The sequence below is a fragment of the Lipophrys pholis genome (genome assembly GCF_963383615.2).
Source record: "Lipophrys pholis genome assembly, chromosome: 19".
Lineage (NCBI taxonomy): Eukaryota > Metazoa > Chordata > Actinopteri > Blenniiformes > Blenniidae > Lipophrys > Lipophrys pholis.
The window spans coordinates 5,903,092-5,923,548 of NC_137647.1; the positions used below are offsets into that span (position 1 = coordinate 5,903,092).

General features: G+C 42.2%; 1 protein-coding gene across 1 annotated transcript in view; it reads left to right on the forward strand.

Moving 5' to 3' along the window:
- grin2ba (glutamate receptor, ionotropic, N-methyl D-aspartate 2B-a) overlaps positions 1 to 20,457 on the forward strand; it is a gene marked incomplete at both ends in the record, with an annotated part of 139,291 nt that overhangs the window by 76,691 nt on the left and 42,143 nt on the right. The window contains 4 exon segments of the mRNA XM_080487578.1: positions 2,796 to 2,939; positions 4,880 to 5,150; positions 14,590 to 14,730; positions 14,733 to 14,781. Of these exon segments, the coding sequence (XP_080343704.1) occupies positions 2,796 to 2,939; positions 4,880 to 5,150; positions 14,590 to 14,730; positions 14,733 to 14,781 (605 nt within the window).

Genomic DNA, 20,457 nt, shown 5'->3' on the forward strand with positions numbered 1-20,457 from the left:
TGCTCTTAAGAATAGAGCAATTGAAAAGAGGAAGCCGGAGGAAATGGTGGGGTGTGTGGGGGTGTGTGCGGGGGGAGCAGGGTGGCAGGGCCGCTCTGTGGAGGATAAAGCAGGGTAGAACGGGAGTGCACAAGTCTGGAAATTCAATTATAACTGTGCCCTGGCAGTAATTCCAGTGGTATTAATGGGACAGCAGAGTGTGAGAAGAGATGGATGGAGATGGGTGAAGGATGAGAGAGAAAGATGGAGGCAGAAAGTTGAGCAACAAATGGATTTAACTTACACAACATCCACAAACGCATCATTATTTAATGATTCCGAGACGTAGCTGCTGCGTTGAACTCGGAGGCTGTTTTACATTTCACGCTGCAGAGGATAACGACACGTCTTCAACCTGCCGGATGCAGCACGCTGCCTTCATCATTTGCAGCAGGGTTCCTCGCTCACTTTGCATTCCTGAACACGCCACCTTGATGCTGTTGCTCTGATCCCATCAATTGTATGATCGCAGTGATTAACACGGTTCAGAAATACCCTGCACTGCCAGCGTGGCCTTACCGTCGTTTTGAGCTTTACATGCATCAACATGTAACCACGCATGCCATGTCAGTTGAAATATCATTCAGGAAATCACAGAGGAACCTTTGCAGAGCCCGCATAATGAGCCACATGGCGGTGTAGTGGTCGGGACACTTGGCTCACAGTGAGAAGTTCCCCGTTCCAAGTCAATTCTGTATTTCCTCCCACAGTCCAAAAACACACGCTTTGAGGTTAATGTGTGACTGCAACTTGCTCGTAGGCATAAATCTGTGTGTTTACCCGATGATGAACTGGTAACCTGTGTACCCTGCCTTTACCCAGAGTCAGCTGGGATTGGCTCCAGTAATCCACAACCCTGAGTGAGATTAAAGCTGTTTAGAAAATAAATGGATTGATCCTGCAGAACTTTTTTTTTTTTACAAATTTTGCATTCAGTGGGTGAAAACTATTTTGCACGAGGTGCAACATTGTAGTGCAACTCAAGCAGAAAGCCGCTTCAGAGACACTTTTACACTGCAAAGCACAGGAAAGTGTTCTCATTCCCTCAACCTGGATATCTACAAATATCCTTCATCAAATACTAAAAGTGCTAGGTTTACAGAAAGTGAAACTTTTTGAAATTTGTAATCAAATTGGCTGGTCTGAGAGATGCAATAACTTTTGTCCCCACATTATGTGAAGTCTGGACTTTAAATGTATGTTCCCATTATAACAAGAGGCCTTAACACAGCATGGTTTATTGATAGATAGATAGATAGATAGATAGATAGATAGATAGATTGATGGATAGCCCCAAGCTGTGACCGAAATTCTTCTTTGACGAGGCCCTAAACAATAAAATACAACACATATTTATAACACACTTAAGAAACAAGGAAGACACAAAGGAACTGTGAAACAGAAACAGTAACTGATAAAAATGGAATAACATTTATACATATGTGCAGTCCGGTTTCTTATTTCATTTTGTTTAAAGTGGCTATTGCATTTGGGATGAAGGATTTGTTTTGTAAATGTTTTTGCGGGCCGGAGGGACTTGATGGGAGAAAATGGAAGGAGTGACGAAGGGGGTGATGTATGAGAGATTTCCTCGGCTGTATCATGATCATAATCCATATTTGTCAAAAGACATGATACATGTGGCAATATTATACATGTTTTGAAGCTACCTAAAAGTGTATTGTAAAACGTAAGCAGGTACATGTATTTTGTAATGAACAATTTATATCTCAATTTTGAGGGGGGAAAAAGTTACTAAAAAAAGAAAACTGTCTCCAACATCCTGAACAAACTGGTTTATGCAGGAAAAAAAGCCGACAATCAGCCCATGTGGATCCCCTGAGGTGGAGCAGGTTAGAATCTGATGCCAAGTGACGCTCCAGGAGTTCAGCCTCTCTGGTCTGACTGTCAGCACATGACTCGCGCATTCAGCCGAACACAATGGATTTCCATTCATATAATTTGCCATATTGGCTGGATGAATGTCCAGGAACATAAACACACTACTGTACCTTGTGGAAACGAGAGTTGGACAAACACAAATTGACTCACATGCACAACAAGAAGTTCTTGTTGCAGGGCTGCAGTCTTGTCTAGACTAGTATTTCTCACCTCCTCCTCCTCTTCTTCTGTCCACCTCAATATTCCACTTTAACACTGATGCCGAGGCACAAGCTTGGGTATCAGTGCATTAGCAATGTCTGACAGTAAAACTGTTTGGTTTTCTGCTCTTTCTGTGGTTTTTTTCTTTTTAAATTAAACCACAGTTAATGTTTGTGTACGTTGGCGTTTTGGGTCTGTCTGTGCCACCTCCAGTACATTGCTTGCCAATATAAATCTCGGAATGTCCGGGCTGCACTGGAATTGATTTGTTGCCTGCTATAAAAAACAAATTGATGAAAATGATCAATGAGATTAAGGACAGCGGCTTTGTGTTCCCAGAATCCACTCCCGCCACCCCCATGTACAAACTCATTAAAAGGAGTCATAAAGGCAACTAATGAAAATCATGACTGGTATCATTACAACCCCGAGAGGTGTCCTCTCCGATTCTCCTCCGCGAGCGAGAGAACAGAGGCAGATAAATTAATGTGCGCACCAATATTGTTACAAAACCGCCGTCGTCCTTTAAGCAGCCGCTATTCTCCCATGTGTGTTTGTGTGTTTGTGTGTGCGCAGAGCCGGCTATATTAAAGTCCAGGCCGGTGCTGTTGCATAACCATTCACACTCTGCGCCTTTGTTCTGTCATTTGCAGGATGACAACTCCATGTTCTTTCAGTTCGGCCCCTCCATCGAGCAGCAGGCTTCAGTCATCCTCAACATCATGGAGGAATATGACTGGTACATCTTCTCCATTGTCACAACGTACTACCCGGGTTACCAGGACTTTGTCACCAAGGTAACGGCATGCAGCTGAGGCAACATGCACAAATAATCAGGACGTAGAGGAAAAATGGCACGGTGTGGGAGAAACAACAGCTTCCACAGCAGAGATATTTCAGCAGCACTGTACTGGGAGATTTACTGCATAAATGAGCGTATTCTTTCTGGAAAAAGAGCAGCTTAATGTATATACAACACTAACAGACAAATTGTCCCTAAGTGCATCACAAAAACACAAATATAAAACATTAATGATAAAACCATAAATGAATTAATTAGTTTGACATGCAAACGATTCATCTGTGTATTTGTAAAGCGTTCAAAACAGCCTAAGATTGTCAATACAATGCAAATCTTAATGGATTATTATGTAATCTGAGAGATGTCATTTCGTTGTGCTGGTGGAAAATATATAGAAGTTTGCGGAGCAACACACTAAGCTGAACATGTCCAGTTTTTATAATACCACTTCAAACCACAAGATGGTGTATTGAGTCATTCCAGAGTCCCATCTGTCCTCAATTCAACCTGGGAAGAAGCAGCAGCAGCAGCTGCGGCTAAATTCTTGAACTTCCTCGCTGCAAAAAGTCGATTTTCTTTAACTAAAATATAAATATCTTTGTCAACTTGTCACAGTGTCCTGAATTTATATAGAAAGTTACATTCATTTGTAACATTACAATTGAAAACACGTGTATGTGTATTAAGTAAACCAATAGTTATAATTACTGTTATGAGTCGAGTGAATACATCATCTTGTGGCTGAATGTTGTATTAGAAAAATTGACATTAGGCCAGTTATTATGCCCGTATCGCTCTGCAATTATGTCACCTCTAATTTATCTTTATGATTGATATATGGAGAGATAGCAAAACTATTTGAAACACAAATAATAATAAAAAATAATGGACAGGAAATTATTTGTGAATACATTCTCCAGGATGACTTGTGACATCTTGATAATCCGTGTTACTGTTTAAGTGAATTGACTAAATGTCCTATTTTGCATATCTTGTTTTTCCGGGGACTATAAGGACCTGTTTATATGACATTTATTTATGACATTTTCAAGTGAAAACTTTCTTTGCATTTCGGGTGTCCGACAATGGTGCTTGGAGCCACTGAAAACTAAATGTTTTGAAAACGGCTCCCAAGGTGGAACTTTTCCAAAAAGAAAATGCTCTGACGCTGAGTGGACACTGTAGAAAACATTGTTAAATGTTTATAGCGTATTGTTCTCTGCATGCATGTGTCTGTGAATTCATTACAAAAACAAACAAAAGCACCAACTAGTGTCCCGACAGTTTTTAGTGTTTCTGCCATTTTCATGTATCATTTTCAAAATGTCTCGGAGTAAATGAAATGAAAAACGATGCGTTAGGTTTTTCACTTAAAACGTTGTCATGAGACCTGGGCCCAATTCATGTATATAGATTGACTGGCTCTTGTGATCCTTTGTTGCATATAATTTGAGTAAACTTTGTGTATCATTGAAAGTACTGGTAAACTGGGGAAAGCGGTCCTCTTTTTGGAAATCAAATCACCCAAGTTTTTTTAAACTGATCTGTTTTACACTTCTAAACCCTGTTATTGTCTGTCTGATAGTAACAACTCATATTCAGAACACAGGATGAATCAAGCCTGTAGTCAAACAGATTCTGTAGAAGAAAAAATCTCTTTCCTCTTTTTAATCTGAAGCAGATGTATTCACAATGTTGTCATATTCTCCCTCATCACACTTTCTAAAACAGCCTAATAAAGTTTAACTAACTTGGTTTGGTCGTCAGTATCACAATATTACTGAATCCCCATCAGATACTCCCTGTTGTGAGGTTGTACTACTTAAATCCCAACTAGACATATTTGGTGATGTAACCGTGTCAATCTAAAACAGTAGAAGTGTCAAATCCAGATGACAACAACTCAACATGACGTTTCTCCTTTGGCGCATCCAGATTCGTAACACCATCGAGAACAGTTTCGTGGGCTGGGAAATGGAGGAAGTTCTGCTGCTGGACATGTCCGTCGACGACGGAGACTCAAAGATTCAGAACCAGCTGAAGAAGCTCCAGAGCCCGGTCATTCTCCTCTACTGCACTAAGGAGGAGGCCAACACCATCTTCGAGGTGGCCCACTCCGTCGGCATCACCGGCTACGGCTACACGTGGATCGTGCCCTCGTTGGTAGCCGGAGACACTGACGTCGTGCCCGCAGAGTTCCCCACAGGTAGGAAACGTGGGACTGAGTTAAAATTGGATCTGGTGTTTTGATCCGGCATAATCTCATCGTGGAAAGATATTTGCTTGCTTTGAGCTTAAATCCTAAGCACTTTGGAGTACAACAGTTACACGGCAGCCGCGCAGTGTTTTGGTTGACGCCTGTTCAGATGCGTGTATTTCTGAGTAAAGGTGGCCTCATTTAAAAAGCAAGTCTCATCATCACACTGTTTCTTCGTTCCTCTGGGCTTTTCTCAGGTTGGGCGGATCAGCAGTGGTGTAAAAAAATCAATTACAAAAAGGTAGAATGCTGTGAAAACGTGTCAAACTCTCCCATGATTTCTTCTATTTTTGCATTGGTGCCACATCTTTGAACACAACTTCTGGAAACACAAAACATAAATGACAGCTTTATTATGTGTCATACCTAGAGAGTAATCAACCCCTGCACGGAGGAGCTACTTTTCTTTAAATGCCCCTCTTAGGTCTTAAACCACAACATCCGAATGAGCCGCTTACTGGTAGACGTACTCTTTCACGTGTGAGATCACGGTCCTTCAGCTGGAGCTCACCGACTGATGACCACATGTTCTCCTGCAAGATTTTCTGTCAGAGAGCAAAATGAATGTTTTCCTCTATTATGGCAGCTCGCCCCGAAGCAGTAAAACATCCTCGCTGCGCTGAACACGCTTGGCCGTACACAAGATGCTCTTTTTTTCTTTGGAGGAATTCTGACTTTGATTTGCAGAAGATCTAACAGTCGGGACTCTCTTCTCCCAAACTTTTTAGTTTTTTCCTCATCAAATAGAAAAAAAAATAGATAAAAAATTCATGGATCATCAAGACTTATTGATGATCCTTGTCATTGGGGGCATTTTGTCCCCTGGCGTCAAATGTGAAGCCTCGGGGCTCAAACTAGCCTGTGAGCAGGAAACAATCTGGCCCATTGGATGACGTAATGATAATGATGATGATGATGATGATGATGAAATGTGTAAAAATGGGGAAAAGAAGTAATTCATGTATGTAACGGGGATCTTTCTGGGATCAGACGAGTGTGACCTCAACTCAGGCTCCGTTTACATGACAAATTAAGAACAAAACGCATTGTTTTTACTTTTGTTTGTTTCGGATAAGTTTCACGTTTACACAGCAACGTTTCAAACAACATTAGCGATGTCTTCACAAACGTGATATAATTACATCTTTATTCTCAACTACAAGTTGGCATTTACAGGAAAAAAGGCATAGAATTTGTGATATTGTAGATATTCTATATAAAATATTTCACTTTAAATTGTGAAAAACGAGAAATAATACGTTTTAAAAAACAGTGCTTTTGACAATTGTTGTATAATACATTTTCTTATTAGTTCCTTTTAAAAATGTTTTCCCCTTTGAAAGGTAAAATATACAGATGAATGCGTTTCCCCTTCAGATTTTACTTTTGATTTTGTTCTTATCTCAAATATTTCAGCATGAGACATGCACAAACAATTAATAAATTGTTCGTTTCCCACGATTACGTCATCGAACTCAAACTGCCATTGAGGCGAGCATGTTGACCACGGCATCCCGGTCGAACGCTTTCCCCAAAGAATTGTTTCACAGTGTATTTTAGCTGTAAAAGGGTTCTGAGTGAAAAGCCGAAATGTCAGTAATTGCTCAATAAAACAAGCATCTGCCGTCACCCAAGAGGTGGTAGGGTCCAATTTGCAGCAGTTTTTGGTCAATTCGGACAATTTTAGCTCCACTAAGGAAGAATAGTTTTATTTAATTCATGTTCGGAAAAGACTACAACAAAGAAACTGATTACAAATATTTTTTTTCTTTGTATTTACGAAACAAAGAAGACAGAAAAACAACATAGCGCACAATGTTATATTAGTAACATTATGTACTATATTCTACTACAATTATACATATATTAAATACATAAAAATACATATATATGTCCCAGAAAAGTATAATAAATCCATGATTTCTTACAGTTTTTCTTACATTATACCTTCTTTAAAATGTGTGTCCCTTTTTTAACTCCAAACTCTTCCACAAATCCCCCCCACAGATTGATAAAATATATATTTCTTTACGAGACAAAAAAACAAACAAACAAAGCAAAACAAAAACAAAGTGACCTTTGCTGATAAGAAGCGAGGGAGAGTTTCTTCCCACAACTCCACTGGAGGTCATTCTAACCTTTGAAGGTCAAACGTGGAGCCAAAGTGACAATCAGGTTGCGTCGCATTACCCTCCCAAACCTCAGGCCCACCTGTCAGACCGCCTCATGTAACGGGCCCGGCGGCGCCCGGAGGGGGGAGGTGCAGGCACTTTTAGAAAGGCCAGCTCCCAGCGGGAACCAAACCTTTAACTGTTTGCGACGCGAGCGTGAAACTTTTCACAACTTGTGGCTGTTTTGATACTCGGTAGGGAAGTAGACGAGGTCGATGGTTTTCAGCCGTTGTTGTCTTGTTGAAGCACTTCACCTTGAATTTTTTTTAAACTCTCTTTCCCTTATTGACGTCCACGGATGATTTACTTTAAATGGGAGTGAGGAGTGAGTTTTCACACAGTTGTGTTTGTCTGTTTTTTTCCACAGTTTTTGTCCACCGTCTGGGTGCATTTGTCTGTGAAATGTGCTGGTGGATCAGAGTTTAATTTGCATGGGAAAATAATGGGCGACTACAATCAAGTGTGTGTGTACTTGTTGGCCTGGGTGGACCAGACTCTTGTGTGTGTGTGTGTGTGTGTGTGTCTATTCAGAAGTAGGGTTCCACTCTATGAAGTTTGATATATCACCGTATCAGTTATGTAAATCACGCAACAACTTCCCCCTTGATTTATGTTGCCACTGAGATAATCGTGTCTCGCTGGCGTTGCTGCCTGGGTGGTTTACAAAGTGTAGCGGCTGCGCTGATGGACTCACACGAACCTCTTCCAGTTAACACTGAATTATCATGGCATGAATCATGTGGGACATAATGGCAGAGAGGAGGCTAAATGTCATTCTCTCATTTTATGCGTGATGAATGTGCCAAAATAAATGAGACTCAAAGTCTCTTAACAACAGCATGACTTGTATTTAATGGAGGAGGGTATTTCTATTGTAGCTTAAGTCAGGTAGTGTTTTAAAAAAAAAAAAAAATTTCCCCCAATCAGATGTACTGACTTCTAAGTGCCAATAGCTATATAATTATATTTAAAAAGATCCAAATTAGTTTTAACTAAACTGCTGAAGGTAAGAATTGCAAAAACTGCAAGGATGATGATGTGATAATGGGAATGAGCTCATTTCTAGAGTATTTTTCACATGTTTGATACTTTTGCGACTTATGTTTGTCATAGGCATAATAAGGGGGCAAGTTTGCAAAGAGTCTTTTTCATATTTGTTGTTATTTTAAGATATTTTAAGATAAAAGTTGTGTTGATTTGTCTTATATTCTTTACTTTCTATAGTTACAGGGACGTAGCTCAGCATTAAGCAGCACAAGCCATAAATAACTGCTGCCACTTTCTTGTAACCAAATGTTCCTCCGAAAAGGTGCTCTCTCATACCTACACACCAAATAGGTCCATGTAGCTCCATATAATTAGGTTAAGAAATTAATGATTAAAAATACTGGACTAGTAAAAGTATAAGTATTGTTAATCTCTAATTTCATAAATTGAAGGAAATATATTGACTGAAAAATGTGACTTTGCTTCATGATCTGTAATTGTATTGTTATGATACAACAACTGTTATTATACTAAATAAAATTAGAGCCTAATAGTTTATCAATGAGAGCAACTCAAAATGCTTTTATTTGATTACTAAGAAGTACACCATGAACAAATCTAAACCGGAAAAAGTAATTTTTGGGGGGGGAAATTATAACAATAACAGCATTTTTAAATTCTTTTTCTATATCTTTTGTTTCTTCAGATTATTATTGACAAAGTCACATGATCTTTTAATTCTGCGTGAATTCAGTTTCGCTTTAGCCGTCACGCTAATGCTACTGAAGCTGTCCGACACAAAAACCCAACAGAAAACAAAACATGTTTTCTTAATAAATCTCGTGTGAATTAGTACTTTTATATTTGATAATACGTTATTTTCATTGTTCTTGTGCATCCTCTGCGATCAGCTTATCGTCTGATCATTACTTCTCTTTCAAGACCCCGTTTACCCAACAACGTTTTCAAGTAAAAAATGCAAAACTTTTGTGACGTTTTTGGATTTCTGTTGACACGACAACGGTGCTCGGATCCACTGAAAACGCAACTTTTTGAAAACGGGGCAAAAACGTTGACGTGCAAACATGAACGTTTTCTGAAAGGAAAAGGCGAAAACGATGTTTTTTTTCTTGAAAACACTGTCAAGTAAACAAGGCCTGAACCGAAGGTGTTTGCTTTCTTGTTTTAGTGAACCTGTATATACAATCCTATTATAGGATTGGCGCTACTGATATCCTGAAAAGATCAATTTCTCACTTCATTTTTTAATGAAAAAATCCCAGGACTTCTGTCACGAGTTAATCAGCACAAAAGGAAGATAAACCAACGCCGTATGGAGTGATAGTAGTGTATGATTGTGAATTAACAGAGTGAAATGTCACTGCCGGTGTGCCCCGGGTGAATCCAGCGGTCCAGGGTTCACTTTGAGGTGCACGCACGCTGTGAGGCTAATTTGCTTACAAGGCACACTTAATAATTTGCACCATGTGTGATGAAGAGCCTCCAATTCTCCCGGGTAGCTCGGCTGACGCCTTCCTTAAGTAGCGCTCTGGGGAACCATCTCCCCACCCACTCTCCTCCTTCCTTCCCGTTTCCTTCCTTTTCTTTCTGGCTGCTGTTCTCCGTGTTTTCCCATCTCACTATTTCAGCCTCCGCCAACCCCAACCCCCCCCCCCCCCCCCCCCCCCCCCCCGAACTCGCTGCTACTCCCTTCAGATTTTGGTCTATTTTTTCTGTGCCTTTGTGTCTCTGCTGCTGTCTGACTTTTCTCAGTCCCTCTCATTCCTCCCTCCCTCCCTCCCTCTCTCTCTCTCTGTTCTCCGTGATCAGAGTTACACGCTGCTGCCTCTCAGACGGCGCTAACGTAACCACCCCATCTGACATCACTGACAATAATAAGCTGTTTCCAAAAATATCTGCTGTTGCGATCTCCAATCGGTTTGCCTACTATAGACGCTCGCTGTCTTATCGCTGTTTCTCATGTTTCTTTGTATACAAATCTGTGACGGGGAGACAGCCTGCTGCTCGGTAGAAGCAGTAGCCACTTCACTGGCCGGAGTAAAAAAAAGAAGAAGAAGAAGTCTTGGCAGCAGCAGCCACGGGGCTCTTCATCTTTACCAATGCCAGTTGACGTGTCCATGTTGTGACATTTAAACATGTCCTGAGAGAGGTAGGAATAAATACACATCAGGCAGCAGCTCCCCAGACGTAGAGAAAAACACACCGTCGAGCTCATCCTGCCTGCACCCGTGCACATACATCTCCCCCAGAAGAAGCCCGCCCATGAAATAATAAAGCGGGAGTGTGTAGGAAGGAACGAGCGACCGGGGCGGGCGAGCGTTGAGGAAGTGTCAACAGTGTGTGACATTAGATGTGGTCCTGAAGGGCCCGGAGCTGTCAGCGCCGAGGCCCCCCGAGGAAAGGCAGGTTGCCAGGCTGCCTGTCTATTTCTGCCCGCTGACATGGTAGTGGACTGGCTGACATGTGGTCATACGCTGTCAGATGGATGCGGACCGCCTGACGGATTCGAGGGGAGACGGACGGACGGACGGCCCGACGAATTGACTTGAAAGCGGGAACATCCTGCGCTGAGAGCTGCTTGAACCCTGAACTCGGAGGTGTCTGACGGGCCCCCGCCCAGAAAGAACATCAGAAGTCACGGAGGCCTTTTTAGCCGAGTTAAAAACTCTGCTGCACCTTTGACTGACCTTTGGATGGGGGAAGTTTTCCACCTTAAATGGTTTCTTCTGTAGTTTCTTGTCCCCGTTAGCAACTCCTGTCAAGCAACATGTGGAGCAATATGGTGCTGTTTTCACGACGAGGCAAAGTAAAGCAGGCTTTGCTTTTCTAATAACATCATGTCGGCTGAACATCAGCTGACTTGCCCTTGTTTGCTTTTACTGCACACAAGTGTCTTCTTCAGACTAGTACAGACATCAGCTATCATCAGAGTCACTGTGCAGAGAGACTATTGACCCGATCGTGACTGAGTCCTCACGGCAGCTGTCGGTCACGACATCAAATCCAGATTTTGTTAAAAGTAAATGAACAAGCGGAGAAAGAACAAATTTTATTTATATCGTAACAATACCAAACCATCTTCTGGCATTTTTTTCAAGCAAATTGTAAACATTTCAAACAAAACAATGTTTTTTCAAGACTGAGATCACACTGAGATCCAGCTGAGATATCTGCATAGAAGCGATCATGCTAGACTCAAAACCATGTCAGGGTGAGTTTGGGAAAACATGCAGAATGCAACAGGTTATTTGGACGTTATATTTTATTGCACCTGAAGGTTTCATTAAAATTGGCTTTGTGTTGAAATTGTAGTAGTTTATGATAGTAATTGTTAGTTGTTTTCTTTCTCTCATATACTCTGTGCCACAACAAAGAAAAACATTTGAATTTAAAGGTTATTATGGCATTATTTCAATGGTCCAGCCCACTGGAGATGAAATTGGGCAGAATGAACTGAAGTGTGTTGGACACCCCTGGTCAAAACATTTCACTATGGTGTATAAAGAAGTAATGAAGACATATTTACTTCTGTAAATCTAATCGAGGAGGGGCACATTTAGCTTTTAACCCCAGAGACACCTGTGATTGTTCTCCTTTCTACTCAGCCTGCAGGCAGACCCGAGATCTGTACCTGCTGCTCGTTTAGTCTCTGTCACCCAGTTAACAGTGAGTCAATTACATCTGACCAAGGTGAAGCTGAGTGTGGCCACGACGGCGTCTCCAGACACCGGCCTTTTTAGCCGATCGATCACAGTCACAGTGTAGAAATATTGAGAACATTTACAAACAATTGACCGGGAGAAGCTGCTGCATGTCACATGCACCAACCGGCTGTTTCTTGTTGCCAAGCAACAGTTGATGCGATAAACCATGAGAGCCTGATGAGAAGTTTTAGCATCTTTATTACGGTGCTTTTATAGGTTATTGGTTGAATACTAAAATATTAAATGCTTGAGCTTTGTTTAGATTACTGCTGGATGTTTATATTCAACCGTATGCTTCTGTGTAAAGAAAGACGGCGATTCTGTGCCTTTTCTCATAAATGATGAGAGACTGGTGGTGCCACTTTAGACCCGATTCAATGATCACCCGTTCTCTGAAATCCAGAACATCCTAATTATACTTGAATCTTCTTCCAGTAGGGTTGCACCAGGTCTCTGCAACATGTGGATCTTCAGCCTCTGAAAATAAGTGGATTCACAGTTACTATTATTATCATCACTATTATTTGTGGCTCCGAGTGTGTTTGTTCGACCGATAAGCTCTCATAGGTAATCCCGATCATGCAGTCTTAGGTCTCAAAAGTTACAAATACTTCCTGTTTATTTCAACTAAACTATGCACCACGTCCCACTTCTCATCCGACCACCTGCTCCCTTTACGTCCGGTGATTAATGTTGAGTTTAGTCCCAGAAAACAGTTGTATGCAGAGTTTATGCAGCTTTTTGTGACTCCAGACCAGTTTTCTTTCAGCCCAATGTGTAAAAGCTGCAGACAACTGGGTGAGACTATCAGTACAATCCCACCTGTTAACTCCAACAAGATGAAATCCTGACACGGGCAAACTGGAGAACCAAATGATCGGTCATTAAAAAGAGATAAACATCGAGCGCTGGGATCATGCACCGTGTGTCATCAATTAATGGTGACTATTAGTCATGAGTTAATCATATTATGATTGAACATTATAATGGATTATATTGTCAATAATGGAGGTTTAATAAAGGCGGAACTCATTATCAAAATGTCAGCCGTGGTTTTATTATATGCACAGGAGCCTAATTTTACCCGTAAATCAACCCCTCTCGTCGGCCGTGTGTGTTTTTTAAAATCTGCTGTAAAGTATGAATACACTGGGATATATATTTCAAAACACATTAATAATATGAATGTCATTTTTAAAGTCCAGTCGACATACATAGATAGATTGATAGAAAATATTCTCACGTTTAAGCACACTAAACACAATTTAAAAGGCCTACAAACAATTTTAACAAGCCTTCCAACAGTGATATGTCCAAAATGTCCTCTATTTGTGGCGTTTTGTAGCCTCCTTCATGCAATCCACCGTCACAGTTTGTCTTCGCGTCTCATGCTGCTTCAGTAGCAATAACGCAGCTTTCACTGCTACATCACTGACGTCTCGGCGCTCAACATTCCTGTGTAACTCCCAGTAAAAACATTCGAAACAGCAGCTGGTTTCATTAAGAAATTAAAGTGTTTTTTTTTTTTTTTTTTTTACTTTACTGGACTGGTTTTGTTAAACAAACCTGTTGTGGATGGATGGCCAGATAGAGGATAATAAAAAGAAATATATATTAAGGTTACAAAAGGGCAAAGAAACTCTTAGAACAGAAAGATAAGGTCAAATGAGTCTGTTGTTGGTAGTTTGCATGCATAAAAGCAAAGTTATTAGATGAATAACTGCCTTGAGAATGCGTTCAATGTCCATGTATGGGTGAGGTACTCGCCCGTCACTCTCTGATAATCAGCGGCAGTGAAGGACGCGGTGAAGGAGGCATCCTGCCCACAGTTGAATGGGCTGATGGAGGGTTTGAAGGGCATCGGTAGAGAGAGAGAGAGAGAGAGAGAGAGAGAGAGAGAGAGAGAGAGAGAGAGAGAGAGAGAGAGAGAGAGAGAGAGAGAGAGAGAGAGAGAGAGAGAGAGAGAGAGAGAGAGAGAGAGAGAGAGAGAGAGAGAGAGAGAGAGAGAGAGAGAGAGAGAGAGAGAGAGACGTACAAATAAATGTTCCTAAACATTTGACAGATTGTGAAGAGAGAACAGGCAGACAGGAGGACAGACAAACAGGCGTACAGACAGAGCTAAGGCCAACAAACAGAGACAGACAGATGGACAAACACAGCAAGGTGATAGACACTTAGTCAGGCAGAATGGGACTGCAGCTCATCTGCTCTCTGAGTCATCGTGTAGTGTATGCTCGTCTCTTGGACTCAGCTCAAAACATGTACGTTCTATAGACCCTCGCAGGATCATCCCCAGTTCCCCGAGACTCGCTTCCTCCATCTGTCTGACGCTCCTTTGTCGGTCTCTGTATATTCTTCCATATCATCACTTCTCTTTGTTGTTCTGTATTTCCCTTCGAGTCTTGAATCCTTCCTTTCTTTTAATCACCCCCCCCCTCACAGCTCTTCTTTCACTCTGCACCTCCTCTGATCCTCGTCTCTCCTCCTCTCATTTCGTCCGTCCAGGCCTCCTCTCCGTGTCCTACGACGAGTGGGACTACGGCCTTGAGGCTCGCGTCCGTGACGGTGTGGCGATCATCACTATGGCCACGTCCACCATGATGATGGACCGGGGGCCGCACACCCTGCTGAAGTCTGAGTGCCACGGAGCCCGGACAAGAAGACCCCCATCTCAGGCAACCCCAACGAAGTGCTCAGGTGAGTGAACGCGAAGACAGGAGTGCTACCGAGACTCAAACGGTACACTCACTGAGACGTCAGGGTTTGTAGCAGCCAATATTGTGATAACTGCCAGTAATGCAATAAAATAATACAAGATTTTTGAATATGCCGACTCTCCATTTTACTCTTATGGATGAGCAAACTGCAAAAAAAAAAAAAGGCCTTTATTTCCAGCAATCCTATTTTTGTATTATTAAAATATTGGCTGCAGTTTTTAAAAGCTACTCCTTAATGTACTTACGTAATAACTTATTACATTATTGGGAAAATGCGATTATAATAATGTCTCAATAATTCTCTGCATTATACTAAAAAAAGTGAGTTGAATGTTTCGGTAAAAATTTACATTCTCACACATATTTTTCTCAAGATTTTAAATTCAACCTTGAAGTGCACTTTCAAAAGAGAAACTTAGATATTTTGACCCAAATCTGCCATCAAAGTCTCTACGAAATGTTTGGTGTTTTTTTTTTTATCTCCTGCCCACAGTTCATTGCACAGACCTCCTATTAAAACTTTTAAGTTTTAAGCCCAAACTCTGTGATGGTGTTGACATCAGTATTGTATAATCAGGGTTATTTTCAAGCTTTGGGAAACTCTTAACTTCATGTGCACAGTTCCAGTTAATGTGACAAGTACCATTAGGAGATTGTGAAGTTTTTAATTTATTTATTACAAAAGTTTTAGTGGTGTTTTATTTATTTATTTATTTATTTGTGTGTGTGTGTGTCTTTATCCCATAAATCGTTCACCTTCTCATGAGATGTCCCAACATATTGTTGTGACAGAGTGTACTGGAGGAACTGTTCCTGTTTATGCAGTAAAAAGCTCACTTTTTGCCCTGCAGCAACTCTGCACAAATCCCACAAATACTGGGTCTGTGGGGCAAAAACGGAAAGTAATGTACAGCGTAGAGGGCATGTCTCTCAGCGGTGGTCTCATTTATTTACAGCCCTTTATTTACAATTACACTAATGTATCTGAATTAATGCGGCAATGATTTATGGACGTTGAAAAGCTGCACTCAGCAGCTTTTAAACGGCTCTGGGTTCAGGTGGTCCGAGATCAACACGAGCGTCCCGGCGTAGATCAGCACAATCACGAACGCAGCAGATGCTGACACACGCACACACCAAGAGCACATGTGCGGTCCTTCATCCCTCGCATACTGTGATCATCCTCCCCCTATGTAATAATACCCTGCACATGCACATGCACACACACACATTGCATGCCCCCTTCCACAGGAAAAGCAACCCCACCCCCTCAGCTGTCCGTCTCAGCAGCAGGCCTTTTGAACTGGTTGTGAAGCGTAGCGTTCGGCTGCGCTTTGCTCTGCGCGCTGCCTAATTGGTCCCAATGGCGTTTCAGTCGGCGAACACCATCCCCTGTCGCGCTGTGCTCCAGAGCTCAGCGCACTATTATATTCAGAGGGCAGTTTCACCCTTCTGCCACTCTGCATGTCTGCTGGAGCTGGATGTGTGTGGGTATGTGTGTTTTTACAGCACTTAACAGAGACAGACTGCCAAGGAGGGCCGGCTCTGTGTGTGTGTGTGTGTGTGTGTGTGTGTGTGTGTGTGTGTGTGTGTGTGTGTGTGTGTGTGTGTGTGTGTGTGTGTGTGTGTGTGTGTGTGTGTGTGTGTGTGTGTGTGTGTGTGTGTGTGTGTGTGTGTGTTATAGCTGTTGAAGGATGTTTCCTACTTATGGCATGTTGATCGGTAGCGGTGTAGCTGTAGCAGTGGAAGAACATAATACCTCTTCTTTTGGGATAGACACTGATTGATCAAAGGTACACGTTCATCTGAAATGCAGCTTTTGACATGGATGTATTCCCTCTCATGTGCAGCAGGAGAAAACACGAGTCTACTAAAGCAGCACATGCTCACCTTTTCTGACTGCGCTGCTTCTGAGGGATGTAGATAATTTATTTTTTTTTTCCGCTCATGGTCCAAGCTCAACGGCAATCCTGCACTAAGGCAACAGAGCTTTGTTGTTCCTTCCAGCTTGCTCTTCAGATGTCATTTCAGCCCGTGTCCGCGGTTCACTCCTCTCTGAAGCTCAGCATTTGTTTCACCACTGCTTACTGCTTTGAGATAACGGCGAGTTCATGGCAGCCGCTGTTGCCCCAGAATACAATTCCCCTGTTTTGTTCATGTGTGCCTCACTTTGTTCTTCTCAACTTCGCTCCGGAGTTTTTCCGCGGTGTCCTGTGCCCGCTCTCAGCTGCGCTCGGCGCCCTCCAACCTCCATCACGTTCCTTCTCTGTCCTCTCTTGGCCGGTCTGCTTCCATACATCTGTTCTCCGGTGTTCTACTTTCGGTTTTCCTCCCATCTCCATCGTCCTGGTCCTCCCCAGCCATTGTCTGTGCTCCAGACCTGCAGTCCGATAATCAACTTAGCTGTGTTGTTGATTAGATCAGTTGTGAGCGCTGCTAAGATCCTTCGCCCTTCGCTGCCTTAACTAAATTTGTTTGGTGATAACCTTTGTCTTTAAGTGTTCCATCAGGAGATTAGCATTTGGCCTACAGTCTATAGACTAGAAACTGATTGAACGGCTGGTTGCTCGGCTCATCGGCTGCTTGGTTGGTTGGCTGGACGGCTGGACGGATTCCCCCGCTGCCTTGCTGGTTCACCTCTAGATGAGCATAGAAAGACTCGTCACCATCCGGTGAATCCAAGCACTGTTTAGACATTTTCCACCAAACCTTCCAAGTAAGTCATTAATAAATTCAGTCGGGTCACAATAAATTCTCAGCTGTCAAAAATGACATTTAGCTGCTGTGCTATTAATCTGGAAAACATCCATAAAGATCGATTGGTCTCGTGATGGAAGTGAAACTAATCAGAAAGCTAAGGGGCTTCGTGTAGAGCGGAGTAACATGGAACCCCACAACCCCGTCGGATTACCTGCTCGCCAACGCCACCAGCTGCGGAGTCCATATCTTTTATCTGTCACTCGTATAGTAAACTCCCAGAAATGAGGGATGCAAATGACAGAGAGATTAAAACATTAATTTCCCCCCCTTAAAAAAAAGACATCAAAATTCATTACAATCTGTTAAACAAAACAGCAAACCACAAGACGCAAAAGACAACAAAGCTGCAGTGAAAACATCAGCAAATCTGCTTGTGTTGCCTCGAGCATGTACCTACTGACTGACTGAGGAAAAGTCTCCAAAAAGTACATGTAATTATGCACATCTTTCTTCTCGGTCCATTGTGAGTCTTCATGACGTACCGGACGGTCAGTAAACTTTGCTGTGCTGTTTGGGTCAGACTGCAGACTCAAATTCACAACAGTGCAACTACCTGTGACTCAGAAAAAGGCGAGCCATAGTTACTTCACAAAATACAAATGTGGTCATCTGAATGCACTTTGAATGCTATTAAATCATAGATTGTGAGAAGTGAAAGGTGAAGCAGTTTTGACCGGGTTTACATTCAGTATTATATTTATTTAAGTTGTTTATGCTTTTATTTGCTTCCACACACTTGCAACCTAAAGTAATTGTTTAGCTCACAGCTGACTCAACGTTTAGTTTATTTTGATGGTATATTAAATCCTTCTTCTTTTAAATGAGTTGAGCTACTTGATAGTCTTTCTAAATACCCTCAGGCAACAGCAGAAGCCCCCGAGGGTAAAAGTAATCCCGCTGGGGGTTTGTGGTTCTGAGGATGACTTCCCTCCTCACATAACTCCACTAACTGATGAAGAACAAGAGAGAGAACTGTCGGGAAGTGCTTTATTACTCCACAATTTCTGGGTGGTGATTCAGGCTTTTTTTTTTTTTTTTTTTGGAAAATTTGAGGCAACACTGCAAAGGATGAGAGATAAAGGAAGAATAGAGCAGCTGTACATGTTATCACAGACATACGTTTTATGAAAAAAGCCATACCAACAGGGGACGTATTGACATTGTGTTCAAAAACAAGTGTTTCTGTGGGATTTGCTGCCGATTTATTCAGATGAGAAAGCCTGTTTCACAATATCAATTCCAGTTCAGTCCAAAGGTGCTTGATGAGGTTAAAGTGACAGTTCTTCTACAAAACCAGGTCTTCATGGACCTTGCCTTGTGCACTGGGGCACAACTTGTCGGAATGGAGAAAGACCTTCCTTAAACTCTTGCCTGAAAGTTGGGAGCATAAGGTTTTCCACAATGCCTTGGTATGTGCTTGATTTTATATAGCTGTATTGAGGAGTCTGACTGAAACACCTGAAGTCAGTAATTAACAGGTGAGGTTAAATATTTATGTCCATTATGTGCATATGACCAAAATTGCACGACTCACAAGGGTCCTGTGGTTAGCGCGCGTCATATCAAGCTTCTTTTGAATGAGTTTTATAATTTACAGTCATCTGTAATAACAATCAAACTTTGTCGTCTGTCTATACGAATGTCCGTGTACTCCCATTGTTGATGTTTAAAGCATATTGTTCTCTGCGCACAGGCGTGTGGGGCTTCACTCCAAAAACACCCAACAGCACCCACTAGTGGCCATAAACCAGCCATCGTTTTCAAAACGTTGCCCAGTAAACGTGGAACTTATCTAAAACGAAAAGGCAAAAACAACACGTCTTCCCTTGAAAGGTTGCGTAAAGCCTCAGAGCAACAGTTTGTGCCTGGGAGGTTTTCATCCATGTACTCGAGGCTCCTAATTCAATCTGAAAACATCCGTGTTGGTTTATTCCTTCACTCCCTCCAGTGGTCGCCGACGATATCCATCAATCGTCCTCCTCTTCTTCTGCCTGGCAGCTTCATCTTCACCATCATTTGTCCAATTCATCTACTTCCTCTTTAGCCCATGTCTGAACTGTCTCCGTCTGTCCTCTCTGAACCGCTCGACCTTTGCTGTTCTGATCATTTTTAATCCTGTCCATCCCGGCCACTCCCGACGGAAATGTCAGCCATTAGTTTTTCAAATTAGCTGCAAGTGTAAATGTGTGTGTTTGTGTGGCTGTAATATAGTGCCCCCCCCCCCCCCCCCCCCCCCCCTTCCTATTATATAGTTCCAGTGACCCTAGTCTGTATGAAACATATAGGAGACGGTTGGATTGTCATCTCAAACTAAAATGAACAATGTAATGTCTTCTGTTTTTGGATTACAAATGGTTTAGGCTGTTGCATACGTGAATCAAGTCAAGTTTACATTTAAGTCTTCTGAAAGATGAGGAATTGCTCTATAGTCATGGTCATCTGCTTGACTTTATAAGCCATATGTTATGTTGATCCCACTCCGCTTAGCATTTCCTTGTTTAGCCCTGAGTGCTTTCATAGAAAAACCACAAGAGGAGGACACGTCACTCGGCTAAGTAAATTAAGTCCACTGTAGCCGGCACTGTGACATTCCAGCTAATGCTACAGTACGAGCCTGACGAATGAAGATAGTGGAAAGAGGGGAGAAGAGAGCAGAGCAGAGCACAGGGAGCAAAAAAAAAAAAAAAAAAGGCAGAGTGAATGAGGAGACAGAAATAGGGACCGCTGGTGTGAGCAATACACAACAGTGGAGAGAATCACGAGTTTGACAACAGTGGCCCTGACCTTGCCAGGTATGGACGGCTTCCAGATGAGCTTCAAGTTGGAAAGGTGTCAAGTGCTTTTAAGCTCGGTGGACATTTGTGAACTTGTGTGGCCTCAGCGATGCTTTTAGTGC